Raw genomic sequence first — 19,541 nt, 5'->3', positions numbered from 1 at the left:
TTTTGTAGAATACAATCGTCATTCTCCTGAATAATAGTATTTTTCGGTGTTGTTTTGATACTAAAATAAAAAATTTGCAAACAAAAGCATTGTTTGCAATAATTAATTGCAGAAGCTTCGTGTTTTTAACGATAAAAGTTGTCCATAAAGGTGGCAGACAACGATAGAATGAGGTCACAAAAAACGAAGGATAGTAATAATCTATCAAATGCTACAAATATATATTCAAGAACAAGTGAAATGAACAAACCACGATTATAATACATGCAGCAACAAAAATTAACATTTTTAAACAAATATCAACATTTTTAAAACAAAGGTATTAGCATCGTTTGCTCGGCCAATTGCATTCTGATTGTTGCTTGTTTAGAGCCATTTCATATTTTTCTAGCTGTTCAATACCGTCCACAATGTTTTCTGACCTCAGCCTGTCTTCTGCACAATTGAGCTAGTTGATATTACGGTTCAAACAATTTTTTTAGCAGAGCAAAACTTTTTAAGCAATGCCATTTTGAATAGAAAGTTTTAGCGAAAATAACGAGAAACTGCGTGTAAAATACTAGCAGCACATTTGCCATCGTAAACTTTCTTACATTCGTAGAAGTATCTAAATCGCGTTAAAAAATGAACCTACTCTATTACCTGATAGAGTTACTAATTATTTCTTAGTTGTTGCAATCAAAGTTTCTAACAAAAAAGCTTAGAGACGGAGTTGGAAAATGGATTTTGACACGAACAGAAACAACGAACAAATTAATTGTTATTGATGTAATCGAGTCATTATTAGTGCGGTTTTGTGGACACTTGCTACTGATAACTTGCTATTAGGAGTTCATAATGATTAAGAATGTTAAATAGTATTGATCAAATAGTGGTGGTGTTCAAATAGAGGTGGTGTTCAAATAGAAGTGGCATTTAATAAAAGGGTGCCGCTCTACTTTTCAACATCTTCCATAAAGGCGCTCAAATAGAGGTGTGGCTCAAATAAAGGTGTGGCTCAAATAAAGGTGGCATTCAAATACAGGTTTTATGGTATGTTGGAAATGGGCAAGTTGAGGTGTAACTTTGGCAATACCAGACAGACGATGCGTAGATAAAGGTTGCAATAGAAAATTGGAGCTACTCAATTCAGTCCATGTCAACTTTAAATTAACAAGATTTATATGTTTATTGTTTTTATATTGGATGTTTTTTACATTTTCTAATTGTCACAGCTGTTTTTCCACTGTCACTCGTTTCAAGTTTTCTTTTTATCTCACTTTCACTTATCTCTCCACAATCGCGAGATTGTGGAGAGATATATGACATATGTCATATATGACATGTCTTTTTACGACATATGTTTGCTTTTGTCGGTTTATGTGTTTTTTCATTCAAAGAAAAGCGTTCTCATTTTCACTACTAGGCCTACTACTGCTCACTAGATTTTCATGATGCATGATGAAAATGTTCCCGTCTTTTCAAACATGAGAACAATATGGTGAATTTAGGTTATTTGGAAAATTAAAGTTTAAAGCGGGAGTGAAAGAAGTCTGATGGAGTTTGTTGCAGTAGTAGACTCGTCTCTGATGATGGGTGATGACCACGAGTAGAAAATGCAAGAGAAAAATATGATTTTTTTTCAATTTTTAGTAAAAACAAATCCTTTTTGATATGACCTCACCCAAGGTGTTTTCAATTCAATTTTATTCGGGACGTGTAGTTTATATTGAACTGTGTATGCATTTGCAGTTCAGACATTAGTAATTGTAATAATTGACCATTTCATAAACTGTCAATAGTCTATTACACCGTTTGTTGAGACTAGATCTTAAAGCAAATAGTAGAGTTGTATTTTGTATCATTACTATGATACAAGGTAATACTATGTGGTCAAGTAATATAGCAAACCATAACATGTTTCTGGTGATGATCCATTTGACATTGGCAACTTCATTGCAAATTCACAAGCAACATAGCACTTGTATTTTTTCCTATCCTCTCCGTATTTGTTCTTTTTTACTAATTTCGCTTTATTCAGCAAGCTAGATTAATGATCCTTCAGATTCCCTATGGTGAGGTAACGCGATTAGGGTATGTGATTGGAGTACACATTTGATATTCAGATTCTAATAGCGTGTCCTTGACAATTCTAAGAGAAATGCAGTAGCTTTTGCCTATACCATGAACCACCGCCATTTGACATTATTTTGTTCCAGTGTTCGCATCGTAAGGCGGAAATGCCGTATAGAGGAATTTAGAAACCCACAGTAATTATGTAATTTAAACACCCCTTGGTAAAAACATCAAAATTTTATGTCTTGTACATAATAAAAATTAATAACAAAATAGTATATTTACCTTAGTAACTATAGTTACCTTCAGTAACTCTAGTGTATTTAGTGGTTATGATCTGCAATAAAATGTAACATTACTATCTACAGTACATAACAAAAGTATGGAGCTCTTACCTTTGAGACAGGCGTGGATAAGATAAATTTTGATTTTAACTTATATGAATTTAACTTACTAAACACAGATGTAAAGCTAAGTTTTAGTATGTATTTTTCTAAACTATAAATTCTTTCATTGTTTCCATCTTTATTACCGGTGTCTGGTTTCGTTGTCACGAGAATTTGTAATGAATAATGCTGAACTGAGAGAGAGCATCGTATCTCTTTCAGACGTTGTAGGAGGGATTTCGGCTAGTACCATGTTGACATCTTCGTTATTCCGATGTATTTAGCACACCAATCGCCAAATCTTAATTTTGAGAGACATTTTAGTTGATGTTATATGACAAAAAAAGGTTTAAAGGTAATGAAAACACGTCGTAAGGCGAAAAAACTGTAAAACGGACGTCGTAACCCAAAGGTGCACTGTAATGGGGCATAGGATAGTATATGTTAATCAAGTCGGGCAGGGTCTGTTGGCAATAGATCAGCAAATGCTGTGACCCAAAATATTTACAAATTTTTTAATGTCTTTAGACCTGGATAGTTGAGTATTTGCGTTATAGCAAACGGGTCTACTGTATGCTAAAAATGTTTTATTGGATTCGTGTGAAGGTAAGTGATAGAATAATTCACCATGTCGATGGCGTATTGCTAAAACACCATGCACATATACTACACGTATCCTGTGGGTACGTCATACCTCTAGACTACTCAAAGGAGGAAGTCTAAAGGCTCTTCAAGCACTGCTTACAGCAACCTATGTTAGGTATTGATATTTTCGAGATATGCACTAACTTTGGCTCATTGCTGTTTAATTATGTTTTATTGTATGGATGGGAATTTTTTCATATCGATGCTCACCAATGTACAGCAACAACGCTTTGCTATTTTGTCACGCTTGAGACATCAAAACGAACACTGAATTGTTCTTAAATTTAATAAGAGCACACCCAGTCCTGTATGACAACACATAAAAATTACATAGAAATCCAGTTGAAAACCAACATTTAGGAGTCAATCGTTGCGCAAGTTGACCATCTGGAGAATAGTAAATATTTATTATATTAAAAATAAAAAACTATTATAAAGTAAACTCTATATAAAACTCGTAAAATATTGCTGTTAAAAATACAAAAATCTTTTTTTTCTTATGTCTTATAGTTTTTTTTTCTTGTCTTGTTTACGTCGTTGCCAAGAAAGCGCCATATGGACTTAAATTTATTAACACCTCCGAAGAAACTAATGATACAGAATTTTATTGCCAGTTTGTGAGTGTGCCCACGTTATGGTTTGCTGTTGAATCGCTCAAGTGTGTTTAGGCACACGTCAGCAATGTCTCTGCGCTTTTCATGACGCATGCGATAAAATCGCCTCGTGTGTTTGGACTTTTAGATGCATAACTTTATTAGTAAATATACGATTCAATGTGTGAATCTTGAAAATAGGTGGTTCATAAATGGGTTATGAAAAAATGTTGGCATTCATGCTCAACCTGTAGCCACTGAGGCATTGGTAGGAAGACCTTTACTGAATATTTGTGCATTAAACCATCTACTCAAGATGATAGTCCAGAGAGTGAGTCTGAAGTTATTCTGATTTAATTGTAGAGTTACCAACTAGTCCACAAAGTGTAAAAGCATGTTGTAAGTGTTTCATTAGTGTAAAACCTGTCGCAATGCTTATGGAAATTATGGTCAGTTGCAATTCTAACTTATTATGACATAATCTTTGATGATTAGCTCTGTTTGTTAATTAATGCTCTCTGTTTGTTAATGCTAAATAAATCTATCAGCTTAACTTTATATCTGTAAGTTCTTTTTTAACCACGATTCATTATGATATTGTGGGAATCAATTACCGGAGGAGACTTTGCTGTTACGCAAAGCTTTATTGTGGTAATTGCGTCTCACCTATGTAAATCTGTTTGTAAACCTGTATTTGTCTTTTTTAGTTGTGAAGGTCACAAAACTGTCTCGAGGAACTGCGGTTCCTGCAAGAAATATATTCCTTACGCCTAAAGTAATGTCAAACACAGCAGTCCTAAACAAATCTACTCAACCACAAGTATGTACTGCAGCAGCAATAGATTCTGGACAATTGTATATCTCCACTATCCCTTCGCAAACTCCTAATGTTATTGCCCCAAACCTTCAGCAAGCTTCTTTGGCTGATGCTGTACCACTTACTGTGAATCCAGCTCCTAGGATTGTCCGCCCTTTGCATCAGCAGATACCTGCAAACCTGAGCATCGCACCAAAGCAGTTGCTTCTCATAACTGCTGGTAATGAAGCAGGGATAGGCACGGCACAACCACTCACACCCTCTACCATAACAGTACCCGTGATAGAACATGCTGCTCCCCAGGTTCTGCCAGTTAGCAATGCGACACATATGATTCCGATTGGTTCTCTCGCAAACACCCCTCACGCGTCCCATCAGAACATCCAACCCCTGGGGGGAACTGCAACCAGACCTGCCATCATTCATGGCGTGTTGCCAAGCAAAAAGTCTGATGGCACCGTTTCATACTTGCCAATAAAGATTTCTAAACCACCAGCTGTAACAGCCATGTCCCCACTTCCTGTAGTTACTACATTCAACACTACACGTTTTGCTGGAAGAGGAGTAACTATTGTGATACCCCCAGCAACAGCGGTGGCCAACTCACCACATACTGTTCAACTAACCACCACTACTCATGCCTTGCAATTTGCTTCTGCACCGCACAGTGTTCAGCTTGTAGCAAATACGACACCTTCAACTCACTAGATGGTCAATTTCCTCTGATAGTAGCATCCTGTTTCTATCCCTTTTTCACATTTCCATCAATTTTATTAAACCTGTTTAGATGTTGGCTGGTGATCGGCGAGTTTCTATAGCTGTTGATTGATGTACATTTATTGTTATGTAAATTTTTTATATATGATTTGCAAGCTCACAGCTATTTCTATGATATTCATTAATAACATTTTTGTACTATGTATAATGACACATTATTGCGCTCTATATAGCCATATACACTTGATAGAGAGATGCTCATTTGGCTATGTCAATCATTGGGTTACCAGGCGATGGTGATTTTCGACTATTAGAGATCTTAATATGAATAAAAGAAACCATGAGACTGCCAAGTTTCCTTCGAATATGAGCCATTTCAATTTTCACCGTTGATTGCGTCATCCCAAAGCAAGATATAATTTAAAGGTATGTTAAAACGGCATTATTCAATTGTTTTGTTATGCAAACATCACTAGGAAAGCTGGACAATATATTTATGACTTGAAGGCATCAGCAACTTTTGGTTTAGCATTTAGTAGAATGACCATAGCGTACTTGCACAACATTCATAGATCACATGCTTGAGCCGTTTGCTGTTGGAGGGTCTGTTGTGCTGCCGACTACACGCCAATGAGGTTACTAGACGATCTAGAGGTGAATTGCAAACCAACTATTGCTTGAAACTAGGTTAGTTTTATGCTGTAGCGTTTCAATAGATTTAAAAATCCTGTAGAAATATAAGTTATCACCAATTTTAAGCATCACACCAATAGTTACTTTAGTAAAGTCTCACCTCGACATAGGAGCTAAATGCATTCTGGGACTGAGCATGTATGTCAACTTACTCATGTCTCAAAGCACTATTTCCTATATAAACTAACTGATTACAATTTAATCTGTTACCATACTATGAAAAAAACACATAAACCAGGATATTACGGTGGAAAAACATGTTTTAACTGTTGTAACTTAGTATCTGTACTAAAAAAGGAACAAATACTTATTTAGTTGTTAAAATCTGCATTAAATTATAACATCATCATGTACACTATTGCAAGTTTGTACCTTGGGGACAGACGTTGTATCTAATAGGAGTCTGAAAGAGACTTGACCGCTACGTGTTCAATACACTAGACTTTTGTGACGCTACATTACAGTAACTTTGAATTTAACTTAAATAAATTTGACTTACTAAACACACGCTTAAAGTTAAGTGTGAGTCTTTTACTAAACAGACTTAGTTTTGTTGTCCTAATATTTTTATTAAAAATTATCAGTTTCCGGTTTGGCCCATTTTGGTTTGTCTTTACTATTACTTTTAGCCAACTTTTTAAAAACATTTTTCAAACTGATTCGTAGATAAAGACCTAGTGATGATGTTCTCGAAAGTGGCTTCTCACATACTTGGCCATATAGTGGCCAAAGAGAACTGGCCCATATCTCAAAGATCACTCATATCTCCAAAAAGCACTTGCTTGAAAGACGGCACATATGTCGATGCACTCGTATGTCGAGTTATGATTGTACGGAGCCAAAAAAGCATACTTCGCGGTGTAATACAGCTTTGTCTGCAGTACGCTTTAACTTTAAGAAATTCCAGAATTGATCTTAGATCAGTCAGAAACTGTTTCAACGACTGCATTGCGATTAGGCCTACCGTCATTAGTATTGAGAATGAGTTTCATGAGCTATTTTAAATGGTATTGGTAAACTCAAACTCTCTGATCAAGATGTTGATAAAAATGTAAGATTGACTCGATAGAATTCCCAGAAATTTACTCTATTCTAAAACAAGGTCATTAATATTACACTTGGACCGTTTCATGTCTTTTTCACCGAAACCAAACAATAGCTACTATTAGATATCAAATATTAATTTTTTCCTCATTAAGGATTGATATAAATAGTTGCTAGCTCAAAATCCCGTTTTATTGAACAGCCTTCAAATTGGTTTGATCAGTTTGTTGAGAAGCACAGTCAGATCTTAAATTTTGTCACGACTATATTTACAAAAAAACTTATCATTCATTTGTGTTAAACCAAATAATATTAGAGTGGTATTCTTTCAGGTTTGTACATTCTAAAATGAAATTCTAAGAGCTTTATAATATGTCACAGATGTGTACTGCATTGAAATTTATCATTTTTAAAATAAGCGATTGGAAAGCTAAATGATTTCTTTGAACACTGGTTGGCTTGGGCAGGTGTGAGAATGAGTATTAGGCTGGAGTCATCAGACAGCAATTGCAGCCAGGATTTTAAAACATAGCCAATATTGTGTTTTTGGTAGTGCCTGCCTTTTGAAAAACAATTGAATGGATGATAAAATTCCCATGAAAGCACTAGTCAGGACCAAATGTTACAAACCACGACACCGGCCAGATAACTTCTTGAATGAAGGTTTAATTAATTTGTCTTGCGCAAAGGATCACACGTCGTAAATAAAGCGCTAAGCTGCGACAGTCAACTCGGTGGCTACGATACTCTGTGATGTATAAGGTGCTTGACAGGGTAGCATTTCAGTCTGCACAGACTCCTTATAGGTGTATCATAATGCTTGACAAATACCAGATCAGATTCTATGCTGTTTATACATAGAACTGTCAAGTACTATTAGATATTTCAAGAAACAATAAGCTGTACGCATTGCATTTCACTCCTATGTTTTAAAGTAAGATTCGAAGAAAAAGGCTAGTGAGGCTCATTAAGGCAACATTGAGGCTGTGGAAGAACTTCACACTCCAGCTGTTATCTAGTCTTCAGGGCTTCTAATCAAAGCATGATTAATGTCCATTTTAAGGGATTGCAAGACTTGCACCTGTGCCTCCGGGCTTGATGCAAAGGTTCGTCATTACCCGTGTATATGAACCAGTATATGAACCAGACAGCGCCTAAAGCTATAGAAACTTGATGACCTAGAACTCATGTAAAATATTTCCTCATGCTTTGCGGCAGCAGTAGATGATACGGGCAGACTTTCAATTCAGACATAATCGCCTTAGTTGACATACAGACTCTTCCGCTATATATCAGCCATGTTGACTGCTTACCTAATCCCTTTGTACTAAACTCGTGGAATCATCTGCTTTACACTCCGTTACAATACTCTACATAATGATTATGCGGAGCGATATATCCTGCTTTGATTGGATTGGGTCAAATGTTTACAGAAATGGGCGGTGCCTTTTTTTGTATTGACCAATCAGGCCAATCTTTTTTGATTGAATTTGCCTTCGTATTGCATGTTATAAAAGGTAAAGATTCCAATAACTCACCTTCATAAATGGCTTATTTTTCTATCAGCGTAACTGGATACATACAGAATGACGAGACTCAAAGTGGGTTTGTGCATCATCAGCGCTAGTCTTACGTTAGCTACATGTAGTCCACTTTCGTCATTCGATTCGAAACACCTCACCGACTCGAGCAAACATCAACTTCCACCGAAATCTCAAGGTCTACCTCCTAGTTCAAGCAACTTCAACACCAGAAATAACACTCGCTTATCGCAAAGAAATTCCAAAGAGAAGACAAACAGCGCAGACGATGACAGCAGAGGAAACAAAGATTTAGCATCAATTGATGATCAAATGTTACAAAACCCCTACTTTGCCTTAAACGATAGCATCGACTATGACAGTATGCCTCAGTCTGAGCCACAAAGACTAGTACCAGATATCGACTATGACAGCATGGACTTTGATACCGCAGAAAGATTGCCATCTTCAAGTCCCGCCCAACTCTTTCAGGATCTTCCTTTCCGTGAAAAGCACGAAAGAGCTCAAGCTATGCGCATCACCGAAATTAGGCGGTCGATACTGAATAAGCTGCGACTGTCCGCACCACCAAATGTGACCGCCCTCAAGGTGAAAAACAAGTTTAGGACGTACCCAGACCACATCAAACCGATATTGGAAGACCAGTCGTTGCAACAGGATGACAGCCATGATGAAACTGATGAGTTCCATGCGAAGATCAGTACTGTCATACAGTTTGCTACAGAATGTAAGCATTTCTTTCATTAACTCACGAATTATCATTGCTCTTACCTATTGCATACAATGTTTGAACAATACAATTAGTGTCTATTGTATATAAGCAATGAATGTTGCCCACTAATTAGGTGCCTTGATTAGGCCTGTTGATATTTATCTATCTACTTGAATTGCAGTTCCAGAGAGCAAACACCCTCAAAGGTATCCCACCGAATCCATTGCGTATTTCAACCTGCCGTTAACAGTCAGTGGAAAAAATGTACAAAAAGCTACCCTTATGGTCTACATATCGACACCAAGCGGTGCAGAGGGTCGACACGTGCAACTTCTCATCAGCGAAACTCTTTATAGACATAAACCGTTTATAAACAGGACTGTGAATCTCACACCTCGTGGTCATTGGGAGCACATAGACATAACACAGGCTGTGGCGGATTGGGCCACTGATGAGAGCCAGAATTATGGACTTTTTATTTCAGCAATTTTGGATGGAAAGAATACCGCATATTTCTATGATGACCCGGACGAGATTGAAAAGGAGAAGATAATTCTAAATGGAGACATTATTTCCCGTCCGCATCGGGTGAGTTTTAATTTAAATAGTAATAATTCATACACCGCATGTTATACAGCTTAAAATTTTCTTAGGCAGTCATACTGACCTATCTAACCAAAGCAGTATTCACTTGAATGGCAAATGTTTGTTGTGTGTAATCTTCTGTGGACACAGTTGAAAATGAATTTTCCGAAGTGAGCGAAAACCATTTGTCATTCAACTAATCTTTGTTTTAGACCCCTCTTGTAAAGATTTCTCTGAATGAAGAGCAAGGGCGATACAAGCGATCATTCGATGAGACACCATTATCATGTGACATCAATGACCAAAATGAGAAATGTTGTCGGTATAAATTTAGCATAGAATTTGAACAATTAGGCAAAGACTTTGACTTCATAATAGAACCTAGACGTTTCTGGGCAAACTATTGCACAGGCGTGTGCCCAAAGTATTATCTACCAAAAGATGCTAATAGTAAACTATTAATGGCTTTCCAAAAGCCCAACCCTCAACGCTGCTGCACAGCGACATCCAAGAAGCCTCTCAAGTTGCTGTATTATAACGAAGATGGAGCTATAATGATGGGTGAAATCCCGGATATGACAATTGAAAAATGCAGCTGTTCGTAGTTATTATTTTGCATCATATTTTTAATTTACTTTTTGCTTCAAGAAGCAATGAAAAACAGATAACTGTATACATTTTAGTACAGTCACAGTATTGGAAGAGTAATAATCGATATTACAAGTATGATAGTTATTTATTTTTTAATACGCTGTACAGTTAATAGTTTATGCTCAATACGATGTGCTGCTGCTTTCTCAATCTAACCTAAGACATCTTTATTCAACTAGATTAGTATTTGAACGTATGGTTCCCTCAAGCCATGTTATTTCCGACATTGGAGTAACAACTCCAGTTAGATTACCTACCTATTTGACAACAGCCATCCTAGTGAGGCGATATTTGTATATTTTTACAGAGCCTCTGCTGCAGTTAACCAGGCATCGAACCTCTGGCTCTTTATCTTGTGATTCTTTTACTAAAATTTTATATTTCATCATTCGATTACCGTTATAGTATTGTTGTTTATGTGGTTCTCATGGATTGCCATAGGTCAATCCCAGAGGCTTGTTACGACCTTACTGTGTTGAAGATTTTATGGTACCCTTCTGGGATTTTATCAGAGATTGGTAGCAACTAGAATTGAGAGTCAAAATATCTGTCTAATAATAGTTAACTAGTAATGGACCGTCTTAATTTTTAAGTGGTCAAAATAATTAAATTTTATATGGATGTGACACAATTCCCATTGGTATGCTCCTTTCATATCTATCTGAATACTTAGCTTTGCCAATATTTTGATCTCAGATGTCTATCTTTTTAAACTATCCATCACTGTTTAAATATATCCGTGTAAACTTTTGTTAACAAGTTATCTGACATGTATTCCGTCTAGAGTCAATATGGCGTACCAATGGTTTTGATTCACAGGTTTCAAAAATGTAATAAATTTTAACACTATTTAAGGACTTTGGCCAGATGTTTCGTTCACTGGAGTCGAACTTTCATTCTAGTTTTGCTCTATTAGTCGTAATCATACCGCAAGACAAACAAATTGCATAATTACTCAGGGTGGTCAAGCAACATTTTGGCAATAGCAGAAAATAGAAAGCACATGTTCAGCGCCAAGGATTGCACCATCACCTATGCAGATGTTCATAAATCATAGAATCATAAACACTATATTATTACAGGATTGGCTATATATGAATTCCCTTCCAAATTTAATTAGAATGGCATTTTCTGCATGCAGTTCCTCTTCACATGATATACAAACTGATAGCCTAAAATCTATCTGACACCGCTGAGGCAGCAAATATTGATTATCAGTTGTAGCAGGGTCTGTGTACATACTAGTAGGGGTTTTTCGACAACTTACTCTTTAGCTGAGAAGATAATACGATAATTGACACTGACATACCTCGGAAGGCAGCCATTACTACAACTGCTCACTAGAGATTGAAAGCGAGCATTCAATTTCATGTTTGGACTGGTTTGGCACAGTTATATTTCCAGGGGTCGTTTTATTGTTTCGTGTGTTATTCAATCACTCAATGCACGCTCAGACTTCTCTTTATGAAATGCTGTCACAAGTTGTGGATGTAGATTTTTTTAAAGTTCAATATTAACGTGAATGTCAGCAGAATAAGGTTGACAGTTGTAAACTTACTTGTACACTGAATGCCCAAGACCTGCAGGCAATCTGAAGCTGATACCACATATTGTTAGTGAGACTGGTATTTCAGCTAAACAAGTTGTCATTTTAATTAGCATATCAAACAAGGTGGCAGAGACTGCTTCAAGTGTACTATACTTTGCATGATCGTTTGGCTGATATAAGAAGTACAAGACGTAACAAAAATGCACCGTCAAACTGCATAGTATGATTTTCTCATGCATTTTTTCTTTGCATAATGCAGTATTAAAAACAGCAGCACAAAAACATTTTGCTATAACAACTCGCTCATGAACAGACTGTTAGTTTAAGCTGCAACACCCAGCAAGTAGAAGGGTTTTTACATAACTGACATGCTGAAGAGCAATAAGGTTATAGACTACTTTCCGAGTTATATGATTCTTATTTTCATAGTCAAATGAAAAAGCCAGCAAATGGATATCGTGAATTTCAATGGAGACATAATTTGTAGCTACATTGTCTGCTTGAAATGTCTACTATTAACAATTGGATTTATTAAATTAAATTATAATCATGGTTGATTTTTGCTTAGTAGTTATAACTTGGCACAAAGGAAGTTCACCTATGAACGTCTGCTGGTGCGATTTTGAGTTTGTAAAGTCAACATGACAAGTTTAATTCTCCAACTGTAACAATTTTCTGATATAGTTTTAAGATGGTTACTAGATGCAATGACTTATGAAATATCCCTGTAGGCCTCTGACATCTTGTACAGTACTTGTTTAATGTAGTAGTATGTACATTTACTGGAAGACAAACTGGTTAAAGCTGCTTGACTAGCACAAACTATTCACAAACAATCCCTGGATAGGCATAACAATAAAAAAACAAAATAAATCATGTTGCTAATTCAGTAATGTAATCTGACACGAGATTATGACTGCTTCTTGCCTTAGAAGAATAGAGTGACTATTTATAACAAGCGTGTCAACCAAAAGACAATCATGTGTTATGCCATCAATTTGACAAGCCAGCTATTAGCAAATAATAGCAGATAGGATATTAATTTTACCGTTGAAGGAGCCATAAAAGTGAAGCTGGGTTTTAATGGATGTTGAAATATTAATGAAATCAGTTCTGAGAGCCTTTGTGCATCTGTTAGTCTTATTTATCATCTTACTTTTATGTATATTTGCTGATTATCCAAAATAGCAACGAAAGGAATCATTTACACCGAGAAAAAAGTTTATAAAGAATCCTTGAAATTAAATTTTTTCAACTCAAGCTTTACATGTTAACCGATGAAAAAGAACGGAATGTCTTTTTCAAATTTAGTTAGTTCATCTTAGTTTAGAACTGGCCAATCGTCTGATTGAATTTTCTATTTCTTAGATGTATTATTATCTCAGCCAGTCTCAGACGATTCATATGACAATTGCGTTGTATTTATTAAATACACATAGCCTAACTGTAACTGAATTTATATCCACATAACTGTAACTGAATTTGTATACACATGAATTGTAAGGTCGGTTATTAAAACAGAATAACGAATAAAAATGAATGAACAGCTTAAAAGGTACATGAACAGGTTTTTATAGCTGATGGGATTTTTTACAATTTATACCGACACTGGCTAAAAAGCAGACCTTGCTTGAGTTGATGATATTTCCAATGTTTTTGCGGATCTTTCAACTCCATTTTTTAGATTTATTATTTTGCTAATTTTTGCTAAACGTTCAGCCCGAGATCCAGCCTATCACTCTTACAATTTCTCGTAATTTGTACACTTTTATCAATTTGTCTATTTAAAACTATAAGTGTTTTGAAGTAAAAATTGATATTCGTTATGCCATAGATTTTGACAAAACAAAAGTAAAAAGTTGGTAGTTTTACTCACTATAGATCTTTGAATAGTTTTACAGAGAATTATTGCCAATCCTATTTGAACATCCGTGATTAATAACATTACAGTGTTCCAGTTGCTCTAACGCTTTAGATAACCTTCTTTTTTTTTTAAATCATTTTGAAGGTGAATATGGGTTTCCATTAAAATACATTGCTGTATGGGACCATTTGGGTTATAATATGTTTATGAGGTGAAAGAAAATGTCAAGATAATGAACCCGTGGCATTGCCAGCAACTAAAGTTACATTACTATTTCTACCTATGTAGGACCTAAACATAAAATATGAATCTTTTAACATCATTTTCATACAAGCTCGACATACGAGCTAATTCATTCTAGAACTGAGCCTGTATCTCAATTTACTTGTATCTCAAGGCACTGTTTTCTTTGTAAAATAACTAAATACAAATCAATCCGGTATCAAACTTTGAAAAGAACCGCATAAACCAGGATATTACGGTACAAAATGTTTTTTAACTTATGTAATTCAGTATCAGTGCTAAAAAGTGTTACAAATATCTATTTAGTTGTTAAAATTTGAATGAAACTGTAACATTATCACGTACTGCAAGTTTCTACCTTTGAGACAGATGCTGTGGCTAAAGGTGGTTTGAAAGAGACTTGACAGCAACCCGTTCAGCAGACTAAGTTTTTGTGATGCTTCGCAGAATTTAACTTAAATAAATTTGCTTTCTAAAAACATGCTTAACGTTAAGTTTTAAGCTTTTACAAAGCTTACTTCAATTTTGTCGTTTCAGTTTTTTATTATATGTTCTTGGTTTTGTTCCTGGTTTCTGGTTATGTTCCTGGTTTCTGGTTATGTTCCTGGTTTCTGGTTTTGTTCCTGGTTTCAGTTTTTTATTATATGTTCTTGGTTTTGTTCCTGGTTTCTGGTTATGTTCACGCTTTTTTGCCTCACGATACTATAACTTTTAGTCAACCTTTTAAAAACTTTCTTCAGACTGATTCAAGGCAAAAGGCCGAGCGATGCTGTTTTCGAAAGCGGCTTCTCACATACTTGGCCATATAGTGGCCATCGACAACTGGCTCGTATCTCAAAAATTACTCGTATCTAAAGGGAGAAACTTGCTTGAAATTCTACTTGTATCTCGATTTTTTCGTATGTTGTGGCACTTAAATGTCGAGGTATGACTGTACTGATATTTTTATCTCAATATATAATATATATTGAGATATATATTTATATATATTTATATTATATTATATATATATATTTATATATATATATATATATTTGTATATTTAACTGACATTAAATATATAATATATATTGAGATAAGAATATCAATACAGTCATACCTCAATTCAATTTAAATTGAATTTTATTCAATTTAACTTATTCTATATATTATATAGAATAATTTAAATTGAATAAAAATTCCTAACTTGAAAGCAGGTTCTGACAGTGCTACTAGGATGTGCCGATTTACATTACCCTTATTTTGCACAAAACACAGCAGAATATTGAAAACTTCAGGTGCTTCTGCTTTGACTGCCATAACAGGCACATCTTAGGTAAACAGCTTGGTCACTCAGCTTTGTATTGACTAGTCTTTTTTTCCCACTGGTCTGTTAGTACATGTGATGCACTAACAACACTTTATAACAAGCTATCAAGGTAAAACTGTAAGATCAGCCATTGCTTAGTACCGTAAAACCTTTATTTGAATGCCACTATTGTTTGAGCGTCACCTCTATTTGACCGCCACTTTGACATTCTTTGATCTTTACGAACCCATAGTAGGAAGTGATCAGTAGAAAAGTGTCCACAAAATGGTATTAATAATTACTCAATTACATAAATAACAGTTTATTATTTCATTGTCATTATAATGGTTGCCATGATTTTAGTGACAGTGTACCTGAGATCGATCGCTGCAATCATCAAATCTATGTAGGCCCACATTCTAATTCGAAGTCATTAAGGTCTAGAATAGATCATATCCATTGTTTCAGATTCATCCATAATATGGTTTACAATCTGAACGATGAGAAAATTCTTCAGTAACACCATAAGACATAGTAGCAGCAATCGTTATGGCGTATCAAAGTCTATTTTCTAACTTCAAAGCTTTACAAGTTTTCTTGAAGACTTTGAGCACGACACCATCAAAACAATCAATAGCTGTATTACGCTAACATTCATTTTTTATGCGAAGTAGTTTTTTGTTTAACTCGGTCTGATATTTCGACGTATATGAAAAACTGTTTAACAGAAATGCTGAGGCTGACATCATTAATGTTGCTCTCCCCCCTCCAGAGGAAAGGGCAAAATATAGACGACATTAGCATCACTTCGCCTGTAAAAAGGTTACGTGTATTTTCTCAAAATTCAGACAAGCTAGTCGAAAAACACAGCGCTATCCTTTATTTGAACGTCGCCTGTAATAAAACACCACTGTATGGGAAGGGTTAAAAAATACAATGCCATGGCATTCAAATAGAGGTTTTACAGTAATTTCAAATTATTCGCTAACTTAACACTTTAAATTCTGGGCCTGAGATAATTTGGAAAATGTTTCCCCCCCCCCCCCGATTCCTACGCATGAGTAAACTCAGATTAGTAGTTTTTGTTGGTTTTTCTGCACTTTTGGTTTATGTAGGATTACGGCATTGTGCTCCCTTTGCACAGAATATGTTTTCAGTATAATTCCAAAGTCTCAAATTGATTGGTTTAATAGTTCTTGAGATATCACCAAAATACCGAGGGCACTCCTAACCGACCGAAAACCAAAATGGCGGCTGACATGACATTAGTTTTTAATGACACTCCGATGGAAATTCTTGGTAATGAAAAATCAAAAATAGTCAAAGCTAGAAAACTTCCTTTCCTCAGCACAAATTATTTACACTAAAACTATTTATTATTCATATTTTCAGTGTGCTGGAATCAAGTTTCTTCAGTCATCTTTGAAACATCACTTCTTAGATGGAATGCAAAAAAGATTATTTACTGTAACTGATTCTTGTTGTTGTTTCATTGAGTTTTGCAAGTGTGGAGCTGTAAAAGTATACTCAGTTCAAAGGTAATTGCTCTATGGAAAGTATGCTCTATTGTCCATTGCTCTATTTTAAGCGCTTTCACTGTCCATGGAAAGTTGGTGATACGGTCTAAAATCAGTGGAATTACTTATATATAAAAAACATATAAACAAGTGATAAAAATCACATATAGCAGTTGATTAGTCATTCCACCGATGATAAGATTAAAATATTGTAAAAAGTGAGGTTAGACAAAACATTGAAGTGCAAATGAGCAAAAAATATGACGACCAAAGCAAATTGTTTGGAGAATACATCCAGAACTAAGAAATGTTGAAAGTTTGGCGCATCCTTGCATAGAATAAGGCGGATAGTAATAATAATAATGATAATAATAGTAATAATGATAATAATAGTAATAGTATCATAATAGGCAGATGAAAGAAAAATTGCGATAATAAAGAGATCAATCCTCGTATTAATATTAAAGTCTTATGGACTCAAATCTAAGTGTTAGTAAGACTTATTATTAAGTCAAAGACAATAATAATTCGTTAGTATGCGCGAATGGACATAGAACTTAGACATTGACATCTCATACAGATTTCGAAAAAATCCATATATCACAGATTTAGGCAGCACAAAAGCATCAGCAAAAGAGAAGAAGGATTCTGCAGATTAACGTAGAACCTTTCTCGGCAGCAATACTGAGAGTTGTCGAAACTCATGGCTCGTGCAAAGTTAAAAAATTCAATCGATATGAACAAGTTTAAGCATGAAATTCATGTTAGAAAAAGGATACTGAAAGCCTATATCAAGGGCTATAGACTAACATGTTTAACTAAGCCTTTATAAATTATACATAGAAGGCCTGTGTAAAACAGAAGTATGCCCTGTAGAGTATATACACATGTCATGAATTCACTAAAAAACTATGTTACAAATAGAACATTCCAGATTGCACAGAATTTTTTGGGTAAAAAAGGCATTTAATTAATCAAAACACGACATCGATACACTAAAAGGGAAAAGCATCAATAAATGACAGGAGTATATGAGTAGTTATAGTGAACTAGAACCAGGCATAGTTATCCACATACGCTTTCACAGATCATGATGAGAATGGCAGATAAAAAACAATATGAATCAATAAAAACAGTAAAGCTTAGTCAATTGAGGTTTGCATCTTACATCATTATTGTCTCAGCAAATACAAAGGCCTCAAAAGCATAATTCAATAACCTGCAACGGAGGTGAAACATGTGAACAGGATATGAATACAAAAAAACTGGTATTTAGTACAAAAATATATCATCATATAATTTTTTTAAAACCAACATGGCTGCAAAATTGGGCTTGAGGGATAATAGTTAGAAGCAAATGGAGGGAAGACTAAATGCAGGATGATTGCTTTCGAAAAATACAAGGATATCTTAATCAGAAATGTACTAGTACATCAACAGTCAAAGCAAACTTCTTCAATAAATGTATCATGCTTATCTTCACAGCGTGTCAACTACAAAAAATTAAACTCATCTTTTTAGATTAAACACACGGAACTAAAAAAACCGCTGGCAATCGCTAGTACGGACAAAACTAAAATTGAGATTTATGAAAGAGAATATGTAGAAATCAACTGCGCAAGATAGAAGAGTGACAGAAGGTAAGGGCTGATAAGAATGGACACGATAGCAGATATAGAAATTAAATAAAGGTATATGAAAAATATGACAAGATAGATCCAGACTAATATTGGTAAGCCATACGCTAAAAGCTAAGAACATCAGAGAAATTAGCTTTCCTTCTGTACTCCATCAGTACACTCATCCCAGCCTTAACTGATGGTGGATCATAACTGAATAGCTTGCTGAATTCAATAAGACCAAACGGCTAAGGATAGATCTTTGCTTCCTCATATTGTAGATAACTTTCAAACTTTAATACTATGATTAGCGGAAAAAAACCGCTGCAAATCGTTAAAAAAAACTACTTAGTGTAAAGCTGATTTTTTCTTTTGCTCGTACCGGCTTTTTGCGGGAAACCAAAATTTAAATGAATAACTTACAGTTATATAAGTTATTTAGTTTTCTCATACTATAATATACCATATTATAGTATTAACTTCAAACTTGATAAATAAGCTTGTGGAGAGAACTTTATTACATTGAAAAAGTGATATATGCACTTTTAAACTAATAATAGAGATGAAGAAGTGCTGAGAACAAGTTGGCCTCCAATTCGCATTGGCTGGAGATTAGTTTTCTCATGAATCATTTGCCTGCTAAGCTTGCCATTTATTCATGGCTCAAAGATTACGGTTATGACATGTTGAGCATTTGCTGGGAACATCACAGTAAACAAACAACATTAAAAAAGCATCGGAATGGATAGCACATTTGGTAATGCTTAAATGATTCACACAATGTTGCACAAGAAACTGTAAACATTTCAACTTTGGTTCTATGACCTAAACAATATATTGACAGAGGGTTTTTAATGCTGATGTAAGTAAGACAAATTATTGAACAAAAAGTCAGCTTAACTATTTCATATGCCATAACTTCTACCTTCATATCTGTACAAACAGACAGCAAACCTTCAGTCGCTACATTCTTCAGTCGCTACATTCTTCAGTCGCTACATTCTTCAGTCGCTACATCCATG

At 35.1% G+C, this 19,541-nt stretch overlaps 2 protein-coding genes across 3 annotated transcripts in view; both read left to right on the top strand.

Moving 5' to 3' along the window:
* Positions 1-5,566, top strand: part of LOC137391191 (max-binding protein MNT-like) — an 80,244-nt gene extending 74,678 nt beyond the window's left edge. Inside the window, exon 9 of one of the 2 annotated variants that reach the window (XM_068077579.1) lies at positions 4,387-5,566. In XM_068077579.1, coding sequence (XP_067933680.1) covers positions 4,387-5,204 — 818 coding nt within the window. In that variant the 3' untranslated portion in view covers positions 5,205-5,566. The remainder of the gene's footprint in view (positions 1-4,386) is intronic. The other variant, XM_068077580.1, reaches the window with a different exon arrangement.
* Positions 5,567-8,510: 2,944 nt separating this feature from the next.
* LOC137391008 (growth/differentiation factor 8-like) lies at positions 8,511-11,287 on the top strand. Its single transcript, XM_068077340.1, has 3 exons — positions 8,511-9,218; positions 9,385-9,791; positions 10,001-11,287. Exons 1-3 carry the CDS (start codon positions 8,537-8,539, stop codon positions 10,391-10,393), a joined length of 1,482 nt encoding a protein of 493 aa, XP_067933441.1. The 5' UTR covers positions 8,511-8,536; the 3' UTR covers positions 10,394-11,287.
* The last annotated feature ends 8,254 nt before the right edge of the window (positions 11,288-19,541 follow it).

Source organism: Watersipora subatra, chromosome 3 (assembly GCF_963576615.1).
Source record: "Watersipora subatra chromosome 3, tzWatSuba1.1, whole genome shotgun sequence".
Lineage (NCBI taxonomy): Eukaryota > Metazoa > Bryozoa > Gymnolaemata > Cheilostomatida > Watersiporidae > Watersipora > Watersipora subatra.
The sequence above is the reverse complement of the archived record's forward strand: the minus strand, read 5'-3'. Positions and strand labels throughout refer to the sequence as shown.

What these genes read in the sequence shown, in the direction of transcription:
- LOC137391008 (XM_068077340.1), top strand. Translation starts at nt 8,537, where the DNA reads ATGACGAGACTCAAAGTGGGTTTGTGCATCATCAGCGCTAGTCTTACG. An exon ending in CATACAGTTTGCTACAGAAT is followed by an intron (nt 9,219 to 9,384) that starts GTAAGCATTTCT and finishes CTTGAATTGCAG; the next exon opens with TTCCAGAGAGCAAACACCCT. An exon ending in TTATTTCCCGTCCGCATCGG is followed by an intron (nt 9,792 to 10,000) that starts GTGAGTTTTAAT and finishes TCTTTGTTTTAG; the next exon opens with ACCCCTCTTGTAAAGATTTC.